Source organism: Phalacrocorax aristotelis, chromosome 7 (assembly GCF_949628215.1).
Source record: "Phalacrocorax aristotelis chromosome 7, bGulAri2.1, whole genome shotgun sequence".
NCBI classification, from domain to species: domain Eukaryota; kingdom Metazoa; phylum Chordata; class Aves; order Suliformes; family Phalacrocoracidae; genus Phalacrocorax; species Phalacrocorax aristotelis.
In genome coordinates, this window is record NC_134282.1 from 15033503 (window position 1) to 15046599 (window position 13097).

Consider the following 13097-nt stretch of genomic DNA (forward strand, 5'->3'; position numbering starts at 1 on the left):
GCAATGCTTTTGTTCTTTTTAATGTTCTAATAAACATAGTGGGCTGAAGCTATTCCAGGAGCCATGGTGGCACGTTGCAGGCTGGACATGGAATGCACTGAGTCGCAAGGACGGTAATGCAAAACCAGAGGGGATTAGCTTTTAATGCGCTTCTCAGGACAAACCCTGAAATTGTGGGATTGCCAAGATCCCATCAGGAAAACTAGCCAGCTTGCTGCCTTCCTGACCACGTATCAGCCACCAAACTCTCCCAGTGTCAGGAAAAGTCACACAGAAACCTAGGAACAGCCATGATGCACAGGAGCATCCTAGCCATTGCCTCCTCATCGTATTTGGCCACAGGGTCTCCTGTGAATCGCGCTGCAGGGCAGCAGTACCGTCACATCTCCTCCGGCCCCTGAGCAGCGGCACGGCTTCGGAGCTCTCTGTGAGTACCTCATGTGAAAGGGTTCAGAAGCTTCCAGGAGAGACGTTGTACAGACATGAGCACTGTTTGGCTTTATCTTTCTGGCTGGGAATGAACATGGTACTATTAAATGTCTGCTAATTTGCTCTCAGGGGTCTCTGAGCTAAACTGAGAGAACTCAGCTGCGCACCCAGTCTTTTCCATATCTAACTTGTCATCTGTATCAGAACCCAGCAACACGTGTAATATTGGGACCTTGCACCCCAAACGGAATGACATGATTTTTTGGTGTTACTTGGCATCTTGGGGCTAAAGACTGCAAGGACTTCTCTTGTAAAAGCTTTTCTCCTTCTGCTGCGTCATCTGCAGCAAACATTGTTAGCCAGGTGTTTTGCTCTGTGTTGCAAGTTGGTCCCTGTGACTGCTGGGTCTCTTGTGGTTCATACTCTTATGTTTTGTCCTAGAGAGAAGTCTGCTTATAGGAAAATGCACCACAAGATGCAGCTACCACAAGACACTAGGACTCTGGAGAAGATCACAAAGCCAGCAAGTCTCTCCCAGGGTTTTATTTCGGGTCTCTCAGTGACCGGCTGTGTGCCCACCCTGCTGAATCACTGCCACTCCCCTCCCCTCTTCAGAGCTCAGTTTCTCTTCCCACTCCCTGGGAATAATCCATAATAATCTCTTGTAATCTGTTGGAGCCCGGTACAGATGCAGGTTTAAGAACTGTGAATACAAAGAGTCCAGGGGTTAGGCATATTTGTCATGAGATGCAGGATACACCTGGTACTCCTGCAGAAGTCTTGCAGTACCCAACATGGACATGCAAGACCCAAGGCTGCAAAGCAGCCTCCGAATGCAGTGTATATGCACAACAGGCATGAACCTCACCAAATTAAAAAAACACGACTAATGGATGTGAGCTTTTTTCACCTTAAATATTGGAAAACAAAGACAGAGAGCCTCTGGATTTTGTTACCATTCATGTATACATTTATTAAGCCAAAGGAGCTTGATCATGTCACGGTATGTTACTAGAGCATGTGAGATCCCTTCTCTTTAACTTTACTAACAATGGTATTTTAATTACTTGTTTGGTTTTTGCCTTTCAAGCTTAAAAAAAATTTAACTCTTTCCGCATTGTCCCATGAAAGGATCTTTTATGGTTTTTTCCTTTTCTTTTCCTACAGTACAAAAAATGTTTCTCAGACATGTAAACAACCATCGTGGAAATGAAACTGCTCTTAAAGTTAACTTTATTGTTATGGACGTTCTGTTAGATTTATATCAATGTTAGATGTATTTCAGCTCAGTGACTCCTTCAATGAAAGCTATTACTGTTATCATCACCTGCTCTGCAACAGTGCCTAGAGGCCCTGGACAGGGTTAAGGCCCTTCTGTGTGAGGTGCTGTGCAAATACTTTGGTGTAACTCCGAGGTTCCTGGTAAGAACGCCATTCATTGGTGTGACTATAACCCTCTCTGCTTCCCTCTGCTCAGTGGTGACCCTCAGATTATAGGAGCTGGAATGAAACTGTTCTCCAAACTAAGTCTGGAGCTCAAGTGCAATTACTCCTGAAGAGAAAAGAAATGGTAGTATGGGCCAATCCTGATGCCTGCAGTCCTGTGCATAAAGCTGCTCACACTCATGGGAATGCTCATATGAGTAAGAAACTCCTGTGGGAAAGGTCTGCAGGATTGAGTCCCTAAATTGTTGAACTCCTTTGCAAGAAAGCACGCAAGAAAAACAGACTGGTTCCTTTTCTCTAAGGTTTCATCAGTATAATTCTAAGAGAGAAAGGGACAGGGTCAGTTGCTCAGTTTCAGCACCTCGAGCATTTTGAGTTCTGATCCCCAAATTAAAGAAGCCTCTGCTCTGCCTTGGGCTACTGTGACCAGGCCTGTTGGACACCCTTTGTCATGAGGAGGCAGTGGTTTGCCATTACAGCACGGAGGTCCTGTTTTATGGTGTGAAGGCTGCATCCTAGGCAGGAATTGTGAAGATTGTGTTCAGCCATCAGCAGAAATAATTCTGAAAACACTTCAGAGCAATTGCAGTTTAAATAATGATTTTAACTTGACTTTTGAGGTGAAAGAAAAAAGATTAAATGAAATAAATAGCCAAGAATCAATGTCCCTGCACAAACATAATGTATTCCTGCCTATGAAGTATTCTTGCAAATTACTGCCCTTTAGGTTATGTCAGATGTTTAAATGAACCCCTTAGAGCTAAAATACAGTACTCTGAAATGAGGTTAGAAAAATTTAAAAACAACTAATGGGAAGTGTGTACAATGCTCTCTTTAAAACAAATTTCCCACCTGGTTACCCTAGGAGCGTGAGGCCTCAGTAGACATAGAGCCGATCCGAAATGGCAGCAGGCATGTGCGTCATGATCTGCATGCGCAGCCACCAGTAGTAATCCATGGGGTGGTAGCGGGTGTAGGGGGTCGTGGAGGTGAGCGCATGGGCGACACTTTCGATGACTGGTGAGGTGTCTGTTGAGCCGCTGTTGCAGTACGTCTCCATCTTGCTGACCTGCTCATCGAAGTACTTCCTGCCATAGTCTTTGCGCACTATCTCGGGGAGCTCATCCCACATTTTGTCAGCTATGGCTTTGATTCGCTCGGGGCTGTACAGGTTGGTGGCAGCTATGAAGTTGCCAGGCTCCACAATGCTGACCATTACTCCCTGGGGCTGCATTTCGTACCGCAGGCAGTCGGAGAAGGCTTCCACGCCAAACTTCGTGATGCAGTAGGGTGACCGGGCAGGACTACCCATCCGACCCATCATGCTACTGATGTTCACCACACGACCTAGGCAGAGGCCAGGCAAAGCACAGCTGAGCTGTGGTACCTGATCCAAAGCAGATACCTGACGTGCACCGCCCAGCAGATTCCTGAATGTGCATCCACCCCCCCACTGCATATGTCGGGCTGCCTGGCAGACCTGCTGGTGGCTCTACCTGAGAGCACTGCTGTCCTATGCAATGGCCTTCAGGCATTGCTCATGACACTGCTTGTGCTCTCTGGCTCTTTATACCTGAGGGCACAGGCACATGGTTACACACAAAGCTCAGTGCTATGGGGAACACAGAAAAGGCTGGACAGAACCTGCACGGAGGGAAACAGGATTGTTCAGCAGCAATCAGGGCTGAGCCCAGACAAGAAGAAGCTGCAGCAGAGAAAGCCTCTGGCACTAAGGCTAAGCTTGTTTATTTGCAAGTCAAAGGCACAAAATCTAGGAGCCCAACGGTGACTTACAGTGTCTGCCTCTTAAAAGGGAAATGGATTGCTCCTGCACCACAAATGGCAGAGCAGTCAAAGTCCACTGCACCCTTTTTTGTGGGACAGCTGGATTATGGCTCCATGCACAGAGCTGGGGCCTTTCTCCTCTCCAGAAGCCAGCCATCCATCCATTTTGGCTGGGGAGACTGCTGGTAGGAGATTGTGGATGCTGCAGTCTAACCAGAGGTTGCAGTTCTCTGCACTTTCTATCAGTGCTCATTGCTGAGTTGGGTTAGAAAAAGACACTTCCACCAACAGAAGTAGATACGTTTCCATGGTGTAAGAAATGCTCCCTGAGCCACATACAGCCTGGGTCTGCAGCACAAGACTACAAAACCAACACTGTTAATGTCTGTGGATGCCTCAAGAGTAAAAAATATTCTCATTTAGTTAGGTAGTTGGCCCCAGTACAGGAAAGCTTTTGCCCCTTTATGCCAAGACCCATGCAACCTCCAGGTCTGTGTTCCTTTCCTGTACAAACCCCACCTCTCATACCTTACAAGCTCCCAAAGTAACACAGCGCACAGCTGACAACTTCCCTGCAAGATGCATGTCATAGCACACCGCTGCTGCCCACCCTGCCCAGCACTGGCACAGCTGGTTTTTGTAGAGAGGAGGATTGCTCCTGGCACTGGAATTTATGGTGAGCTGCAGCTTCTGAACAGGTGAAAGAAGGTATGACGGATTAGATCTTGCGTGGGATGTTGCAGGAGGAGGCAGCACAGATGGGAAAGATAAATAACAACTTTTTCAGGACTGCTGCCTTGCTGTGTAACTCAGAGTGGTTAGGAAATCTGTCATTTGTGTGTATGCTGTGGGTCCCATTCTGTCTGTAAAGGTGTGAAGGTCGCCAATGGTGCAGAATGAAGCTTAACAGACCTTCTGGCCTCTAACACAGCAAGACATGGGGCAGGATGGGGGACCTGCTCCAGGGGGTGCCAGTCCAGAGGAGACCACTCACCCTTTGACCTCCGGATGAGCGGGAGGAAAGCTTTGGTGGTTCGCACAGTCCCCCACAGATTCACTTCAGCTACCTCCATGTAGGTGTCCATGCTTGTGAACTCTACTTCCCCGAATGTGGAGATCCCAGCATTGTTAACCAGCCCCCAGAGCCCTGGAAGGAAAAAAGAACCAAGTAGAAAGCTTTCCCTCTGGGATGCTAATGAGAACAGCTTGGAAAAAGCCTTGCTAATAGATTATGGAACCACACCACAGAGCTTTTCACTACGACGAAATCCAGAAGGAAGAGAGTCTAGAGCAAACCTCAGCCCCTGAGTAAATATAACGACAGTCAGGATCTTCCTGTAATGCCCAATGCTGCAGCCACAAAGTACCGTGAGTTAGGCTTGCTGGGAAGTTCTGAGCCAGCAGGGAACTTCAGCCTTGTCTAAGCTGTGCTCCTTGCCATTCTCTTTTTATCTGTCATGATTTTTTCAAAGAAGCAAAATATCATCCCTAAATGCAAATTGTAAGATTAGGAAAGACCTTGTAAGAAACAAAAGAGTAATTCTTTCAAAGTAAAATCCCTTGTGTCACCATAAGAACTAGAATGTCTGCAGTGCCAGGAAGGAGGATGTGGGCACGCATGCCATGGCCTCTCCCTTTTATTCTGCTGCAACCAACATGGCAACAACTGAAGCTACCAACTCAGTTGGCAATTAAAAGAAAAAAATTTAAAGGAATTTGGAATAAAATGAACTCACTCCATATCATATTCTAATTGCACAGGAAACAGTCTGGGATGGCTTCTCTCTGCTGTTTAGAAAAACTCACTGTTATCTGTTGGCTGTGTCCAGATCTGTGTTCTCAGAAGCAGCCCAGAAAAGGCAACTTCATCCTGGCCTGTGCTTGAGAATACAGGGCTAGAAAACTTAATTTATATAGAATATCCTTATTTAAAAATTAAATACCAAGAAAAGAAAAAGAAATAGGTTTATGCAAAATCCAAAATAAAACATTACCAGGTTTTTTTTGCTTTTAAACAACCTTCATGGGTTGAGGTGTGCATGTTCTTTAGGGGAAAAACGTAGTTCACCAAAGGATGGAAAGGTTTCAGGAATGCATGATCAACTGGGATTTTCCACAGTACTGAAGCAGGATTTGCTGTCATCACCTCAGCAGAATGAGGTAGGCAGGCTAAGAAAGTGAGTTACAAGCTATCCCCTGAACTCTGAAATCTGTAATATATGGTACTATCTGCAATGGCATTAATGATACTCAGCTGGCTTCATGGTAAATCCTTTGGAAAACCTCTCCATTTCCTTTGCCTTTGGAAAGTTTTGGGGAGACTTTTCATTGCTAATCCCCAATCTTTGGGCACTGGCCAGGTTTTACAACATAAAGGGAGTCATGATAAACTTCAAGTCACAGGAATAAAGCGCTACTCCCAGGGCCTTGAACACCGCCCTGATTTCTGCTAACACCCCTACAAGAGCTAGTGGAGAAAAACAGCAGTTTTCTTTGTAGATGCTGTCTTAAGTGGGAAGCTGCTTTCTGATATGGCACAACATTTAAACAGGCCATTTGCTCTGCAATGCTGCTCCTCAAAGCTTTGTGTCCTTCAATGATATGCTCAGCTTTTGAAATATGCCCTGAAATGCTCTCAGAGCCCAGCTGAGGGAGCTCCTGCCACCTATGTGACCTTAGAGCCCACTGCACGCACCTACCTTTCTCTGGGTCCTCCAGGCTGTTATTCACGTGCTCCACTGCTTGGTCCACTTCTTTGCTGTCACAGACATTAAGCTGGACAGTTCTCATTCGATCACTGTTCATGTTGTCCAGATCCTTGGAGCCACCATCTCCCTTGTTCTAGAGGGGAAGAAAGCACTGGTCTGAAGCTGGCTGAAGAGCTTGTGTAGAAGATCAAATGCATAGCAACCATCAAATCAAGCAAAAGAGAATGCACAAGGCAGTCACAAAACATCAGGGCAATCCTGCAGCTCTAAGAAGGGGAACAGACAGGGCTGCTCCTGCAGCAGAACACCATTCCTCAGGCATCTCCATCTGACCATAAGCCCTGTCACCGAGTCAGCTGGTACAAACTGCTTCGACCACTAAGAAAGCAGCCAGTGCTGGATCTGCCCTGGCAAGACGACTTCTGCCCAGTACAAGCTCCTGAGATCAAGCTATGCCCCACTACCACAGTGGTGGGAACATGGTGCCATCCTCAGTTTGGCTTGCATGCGGGGCACAGCAAATAGCTTGGCAGGGGTATGGTATAAAATAGCCGATGAGTGGCTGCACATGTATGTTGCATGTGCTTCTCAGTCACATCGCCAGCTCTGGGAGTGACAGTCCTAGAATAAAGACTGTCTGCCCACTGCTTTTTCCCTTCGGCTGATCTACGCACATAGCTCCCACTGCCTGGAAACCTCCCTACTGCCTCCAACAGACTCCTACACAGCCTGGCCAGCTTGCCTGCTAGCAATTCCACCTGGTGCCTTTTCCAGCATCTTGCTCTCTCCTCTGCCTCCTCCCATGAGCTTTTTCCTCACTCCCATTTCCCATCTCCACTCCTTTTTTTCTCAGCTCAGTATACACATACTGCCTCACAGCCCAGCCAGGTAACTGCAGCCAACCCCTGAGATACTTTTCACACAGGCTAGATGCTGCTAGCAACAAGCCTGGCATGCCCAGAGCTAGTCCATTCACAGTTGTAAAGCCTGGCTATGGTGCTTCCAGGACACAGACGTAGGATAATATGAGTTTGGGACTACACCTGAATCACTCCCATGACTATAAGCTACTGGACTGTGCTGGCCACTCCAGGGTACTTTTGTAGAGGATGGTGAAGTCTAGCTCCGAAAATAATAACTTTTTGGGAACATCCCTGTCTTTACTATAAGAAACTCCCTCTGTCCCCTCAACATCATCCCTCACTAGAAGGTTTTTACTCCCCATTACTAGGCTAGCCATGGAACATGTCCCCAAGATAATCTGACGGCTGCTCAGCTCTTCTTCCCCCATCACTCAACCCTCCAGGTAGCCCTAGTCACTCTGTCAGCATCAGCAGGCAAGCATTATTCACTCCTGAGCTTTTACAAGGCAGGTGTGATAGACGAGGCTTTTTTTTGATAGCTTTTTTTTCTTCTGACCTGCAACAGGTCAGTTCTTCATGGCAGGGCTGTTTCCTGACAGCTGAATTTTAGCTCATTTTAAACATCTCGAGCCACAGGCACTCCCTGTCAGAGACTCAGTAGTAAGCTGTCAATGAGATGGTGCTCATCTCTGCAGTCTGAACCCAGGCTGCCCATCTGCCCCCCCAGGAGTGAGAGTCCCCTTCAGACATTACACTTTAGATACCACACAAGGGTGGCCACACATCCCCCTGTCTCTGTGCCACCTGGTCTTCCAAACACTTTCTCTTGGTTCCTCTCATTCCTGGGCTTATCTGCTGTGCTTACAGACAGTTCACTAACTCAAGTACCTGATGTCTCCTCTGTCATCTTCTCCACCCTTCCTTATTCCGCTGCAGACTGTTAATACCAGTTAGTGTTTGACCTTAAGAGAAGGCACCTACTGCACTCTCTCCACATGGAAGCGTAACACATACAAAATGGAGCAGTTATAAGTCCCATGCACAGCTTAGTGATGTTTGCTTTTAATGGTGACTGAAAATAGAGTTTTGTGCTAAGTTTGCAGCTCACTCAAAAGCACTGTGGTGCTGAAGCCAGTGTGGATGGCAAATCATTGAAAAGCATACAAGTGGCACATGTAGGAATGCCAGTAGAGGATCAGCAAATGCAAGCATGCAAGTCCCTTGGGAACAGCAGACATGGCTGAAGGGAAGAGGAAGAGCGATAAGGCCAAGGTGCTTCTTTCCCTGATCCCACGCCTGCAAGGTGCTACAAAATCTCTGGGCCACAGCAACACACCAGCCTCAGAGGCCTTGTAAGCTCTACGGGGACCTTCACAGCATCCTCTTCTTCCTCCCTTACAGGGTTGGCTCAGCAAACCAACATCCCTCCTGCCCTCCCACCCTCACGCAGCTGGGTGCTTGGACAGGGACCCTTGGGGCTGGGATCCTGGCCAAGAGCTAGGCTCTGGACATTAACCCACACCCACAGGGCTGTTCCTTTGGCTCTTCAGAAATGGCAGATGGGTGGTGTTCAAGTCAGGCACGCCGTGATTGTCATGCTCTCCTGGCATGGGACGCAGCCTGTTCCACAACCCCTGGCTCATACACAGGAGTGGAAGGGCCTTCTCATGCTATGCCAAGAGACCAGCACATCTCTGCTGTCAGTCCCAGGGTCCACTGTCCCCATGGCAAGAGGACCCAGCTCTTGCACAATGAAAAAGCACGCTGCTGCCTCATCTTCCTTTTTCCATGGCCGCCCTCTGGGGCCCATGTGCTTCAGCTTATATCTTTATCAGTGTGTCCCTGAAGTGGTATGTAACACCCTGTGGCTCTGAGCACCCTTCTTGAGCCCTACAGAAACAGGCCTGCATGCTGGCTTGCTCAGATAACGTCTGCCTCTCATCCCCCTGCAAGCCCCCACAGGCCTGAGCACATCAAGCAAAGCAAACAGGGGTTCCACCACACTCCTGACAGCCGTGACAAATATCACATATGTCCACTGGTAACAGATACTGATGGAAAAATACCTTCTTCAGCTTGTGTCAGCTGGCTCCTCCAGCTATTAACCAAAGAGGAAAAAATAAGACAGCTGCAACGTGATCGTTCACTGGATCCAGTCTACTGCTGTCTTTTGGCAGTGAAGCATCAACACAACTCTCACATGAATATATTTGCCAGTGAAAATGTTAGGAAGAAACTGTATGTGAAACAGCACACTGTTAGCGCAGATCCATCCTTGGACTCCCTTCAGTCCTGACTCTGAACACCTCTCTCAGGTTTCCTTCAGTAAAAATACAGTCCGGCGCTCAGGATCTGGTCACTCTAGGAAACCTTTCCTGATGAGTCAGCACTGCATACACTTTTAATCTACAATAAGGACATGACATTCCTGAGAACAGCGCATACCCTGAGGACATGATGGTTCCTCAAGCTGGAGTATGCCTCTGATGTGCAGGTGTGCTGTGAAAAACAGTCCTATGAAAATAACACTGAGGTTTCAGAGTCATTTCCTCCCTTTTGGGGTTAGGTCAAATACACCCAAGCCAAAGATGATTCTTCTTATTTCTACCTCCACTTCTATCTAGCACCTAAAAACACACCAGGCTTTCTCTGCCCCTAAAATCAGCACCAGCAATAATTACACTCTGATCAGAATTCTGCTTCTGGTTTTGCTAGTGAAACTTGTGGCACTAATGTGGAAATCAGCTCAGTCTCCTGGAGTTGTTTTAGTTCTACAGAGCAGTTCTACATAAAGTATATGGCCTGAAGACACATAGGAGGCCAACCTGTTAACTAAGGAGCTTTGGCATTTTACAGTGTTTTTCTGATGAGAACTGCTGTTACCAGTCTTGCCATAGTCACACAGATTTTGGAACATGGGATGTGAGTCCAGCTAAAGAAGCAGTATTTAATTACACAGTAATAAAGCAAAGCTTTCTGCTGATTTTTGGCAAGGAAAGAAATATTAATCAAAGCCAAAAAGAGCTCTGTCATGCTGCTGCATGTCAGCTTATGCCAAAATTGTCAGAGGCCAAGATCTTCCACTACCATGTATTCAGTAGAATAAGTACTGAAAACACCTAAAAGGAAGGGAGGTTTCAGTGACAGTTAAAGATACGCTCACTGAAAATCTGGTCTTCTGGCAGATCAGACAGAGGAACTGAAACCCAGAAGTAACTTTGCAGCTCTGAAATTTTTGGTTCCTGTCTACAGAGGCAGGCTATTATTCCTAACTGGTTTTTAAGTCTCAACGTTCTTATATTCTCTAATGCTGATCTTCAGTTACAAAAGCTGAGTACAAATATCTGCCAAAAAAGTACTGGTCTACCCTCTCCCTTTACACCTTTTGAAAAGCAGTTTATAAGAAATGTCTTGTTCTGCTGTGAAGCCTGTAGAGGGAGCTCAGGTTAACAAATAAACCCTTGACCCAAAGCTGAGACACCACAAGGGACAGAGCTAACAAAACACAAACTTCTCTTTTGAAAAATGCAGCAGGAAGAAACTAATAATTTAAGCAAAACTTAGAAATAATGGAAAAAATAATAGCAGAAAGAGTATTGATAACACTAAAAAACACCTGGCAAATTCTCTTTAAATAATGTAAGTGTTCAAGATCCATTTATAGTGATGAGTGAGATAAAAGATTTGCATCAAAATAACCTACCCACCTCAGGACAGCCCAAGGAGTAAGTTTGTTTCTGTCGGGAAACGGCTGTGCAGCTAAAAAAGCGCAGTGCTTCATAAGGAGAGAGGCTAAAGCTTTCTCCTATTCTCCATGACCAGGCATCTCTGACTGCCATACAGAGCACTCCTGCGGAGTCTATCAAAAGCTATTTGTGGCCTGATTCTGCTCTCATTTGCACTAGTGGAACTCTATAGCCTTCACAGTAATTTCAGGAGACCCTCAATGCACACTGAGGCATGGCTGTGCTCATGAATACATAAAAACATGCTCGTACCACATGCCATAAAATCACCGGTGGCTTGGTGTATGTCACAATTCATCAAAATGAACCCTGCATAAACACGTATAGTCTGAAAGCAGGGCCAAAGATTCAGACTCAACCTGATCCCAAAACTTGCTTATGGATAAGCCTATAAAATTAGATTTGAGGTTCCAGTCCATCAGATATGGAACAGACCACAGAGTTGTGATTCAAATATAGAACCTCCTCAGATACCATTCAGGCTTGGTTCTGGTCTAGACCAGATTATGCTCTATGAAATTCAAGCACCCATTTCTTTCCCTTTGGGCTACCAATCACCCTCCCTCTCCCTGCCAGAAAGCTGCACAAAGTGGAGTGGGAAGATCGGGTTTGCTATAGGTCTGCACATGTGCCACAGGTGAAGAACAGTTTTTGTCTTCCCTACCTTTTGCAGACAGCCAGCGTAAACAATGAAGCCTTTGGCGTGCAGGTGCTTGGCCAAGGCAAATCCAAACCCTGAGTCACAACCTGTTATAAGCACAGCTCTGCTGCCAATCTGCAAAACAAAACAGAACAAAGCGCACTGGAACTGAGTATTTGAAATCAGTGATTTGCAGTGCACAGAACAAAACCATGTCCTTGGCGAGGAGCAGTCCATTCCAGGGACGTTCTGTACACTCGTTGCCAGCTACTGCCACCCAGTGCCTCCTGAAGACGAGAAAGGAAGGTTTCATACCGAGTTCACTCCAGTGAGGCAGGATCACTGTCCTCCCAACACAAAGAAAAGTTTGGCACCTCTGGCAACAGGCTCGCAAGGCAAGGAGACCAAGCAAACCACCATTCGCTGGCAGTTCGCATTCATCTTTAAATCTAAAAAATATACCAGACAGTTCCCAAGGAATGTTTTCTCTTCAGTAGGAAATGTTCCTATATATTCAAAGCAGGCGGGAGTCCACTATTCTGTGCCATGTAACCCACAGGGCATGGGGAAGATAGCTTTCCGGAAGAAAGGATATGGATATCCTTACTGACTGCTCACTCATCTTCCTCTCTCTAGCACATAAGCCCTCTAGTACTGGGTTTTAAAAGCTAAGCAGAATCAAGTAGGTTCAATATTTGAAATTAAGACCAGTTAGTCATCAGTCTTTTTGTTTGTTTTTTGGTCTTCTTATTTTTCCAACTTACAATTTAAATCCAAGTACACCTCCTTCCTTCTCCGAATCCCTTCTAACCCAAAGAGAGGCAGCACTTAAGTGACAGGTTAAAAATTGTATGGGGTATCAGACATTCCAGCAGTAACACATGCACATGCAGCAAGGTGCTGCTGAGGTAATTAGGTAACAATTACTTGCAATTCATTCCAACTTATCTTTAACAGACTAGAAATTTGGCTTTCCCCAGCATATACAGGGACTGGAAGCCCAGCAGCGATGTGAGGGCCATATCTGAATTCCTCTGAGCCTCTGCCCCAGTCTAGCACTGCTACAGTGCTGAGTTCTGTCCACAAGACAGGTAGGAGAGCAAAACATCCCCCTTCCTTTTGTCTGGCACTGTTCCTGGCAAGATAGCACCCTCAAGGAAAGGGCTGTTAAAGAAGAGGGCCACTCTCCAGAACAAGAGGTGAGGACACTGATTTATTTACGTCTCTTTACACAACCATACTCCAGAAAGAGTGCTTTATTGAGAATTTGTCATGCAAATTCCCTCCACTCTAAGGTGGAAGATTTCATCTGCTGAGTGAGTTCCAAAAATAGAAAAAAACCCACTAGCCTGATTGTTTATTTCCATCCTTAGCAGCATGTGCCATGCTACGTCAATGGAAGCTCTGCACTAGGAAAGAATGTGGAGTATGCTGGAGAGGTCCAGCTCGGAGTCTTTCTGGCAAATCGCAAAGAAGAATT

At 46.3% G+C, this 13097-nt stretch overlaps 1 protein-coding gene across 3 annotated transcripts in view; it reads right to left on the minus strand.

Moving 5' to 3' along the window:
• Positions 1 to 13097, minus strand: part of BDH1 (3-hydroxybutyrate dehydrogenase 1) — an 18506-nt gene continuing 5409 nt past the window's right edge. For 2 of the 3 annotated variants that reach the window (XM_075098910.1, XM_075098911.1), the window contains exons 4-7: positions 11642 to 11752; positions 6360 to 6501; positions 4655 to 4807; positions 1377 to 3222 (exon numbers count right to left, since the gene is read on the minus strand). In XM_075098910.1, coding sequence (XP_074955011.1) covers positions 2753 to 3222; positions 4655 to 4807; positions 6360 to 6501; positions 11642 to 11752 — 876 coding nt within the window. In that variant the 3' untranslated portion in view covers positions 1377 to 2752. Of the gene's footprint in view, positions 1133 to 1376; positions 3223 to 4654; positions 4808 to 6359; positions 6502 to 11641; positions 11753 to 13097 lie in introns of those variants that run through there. The other variant, XM_075098912.1, reaches the window with a different exon arrangement.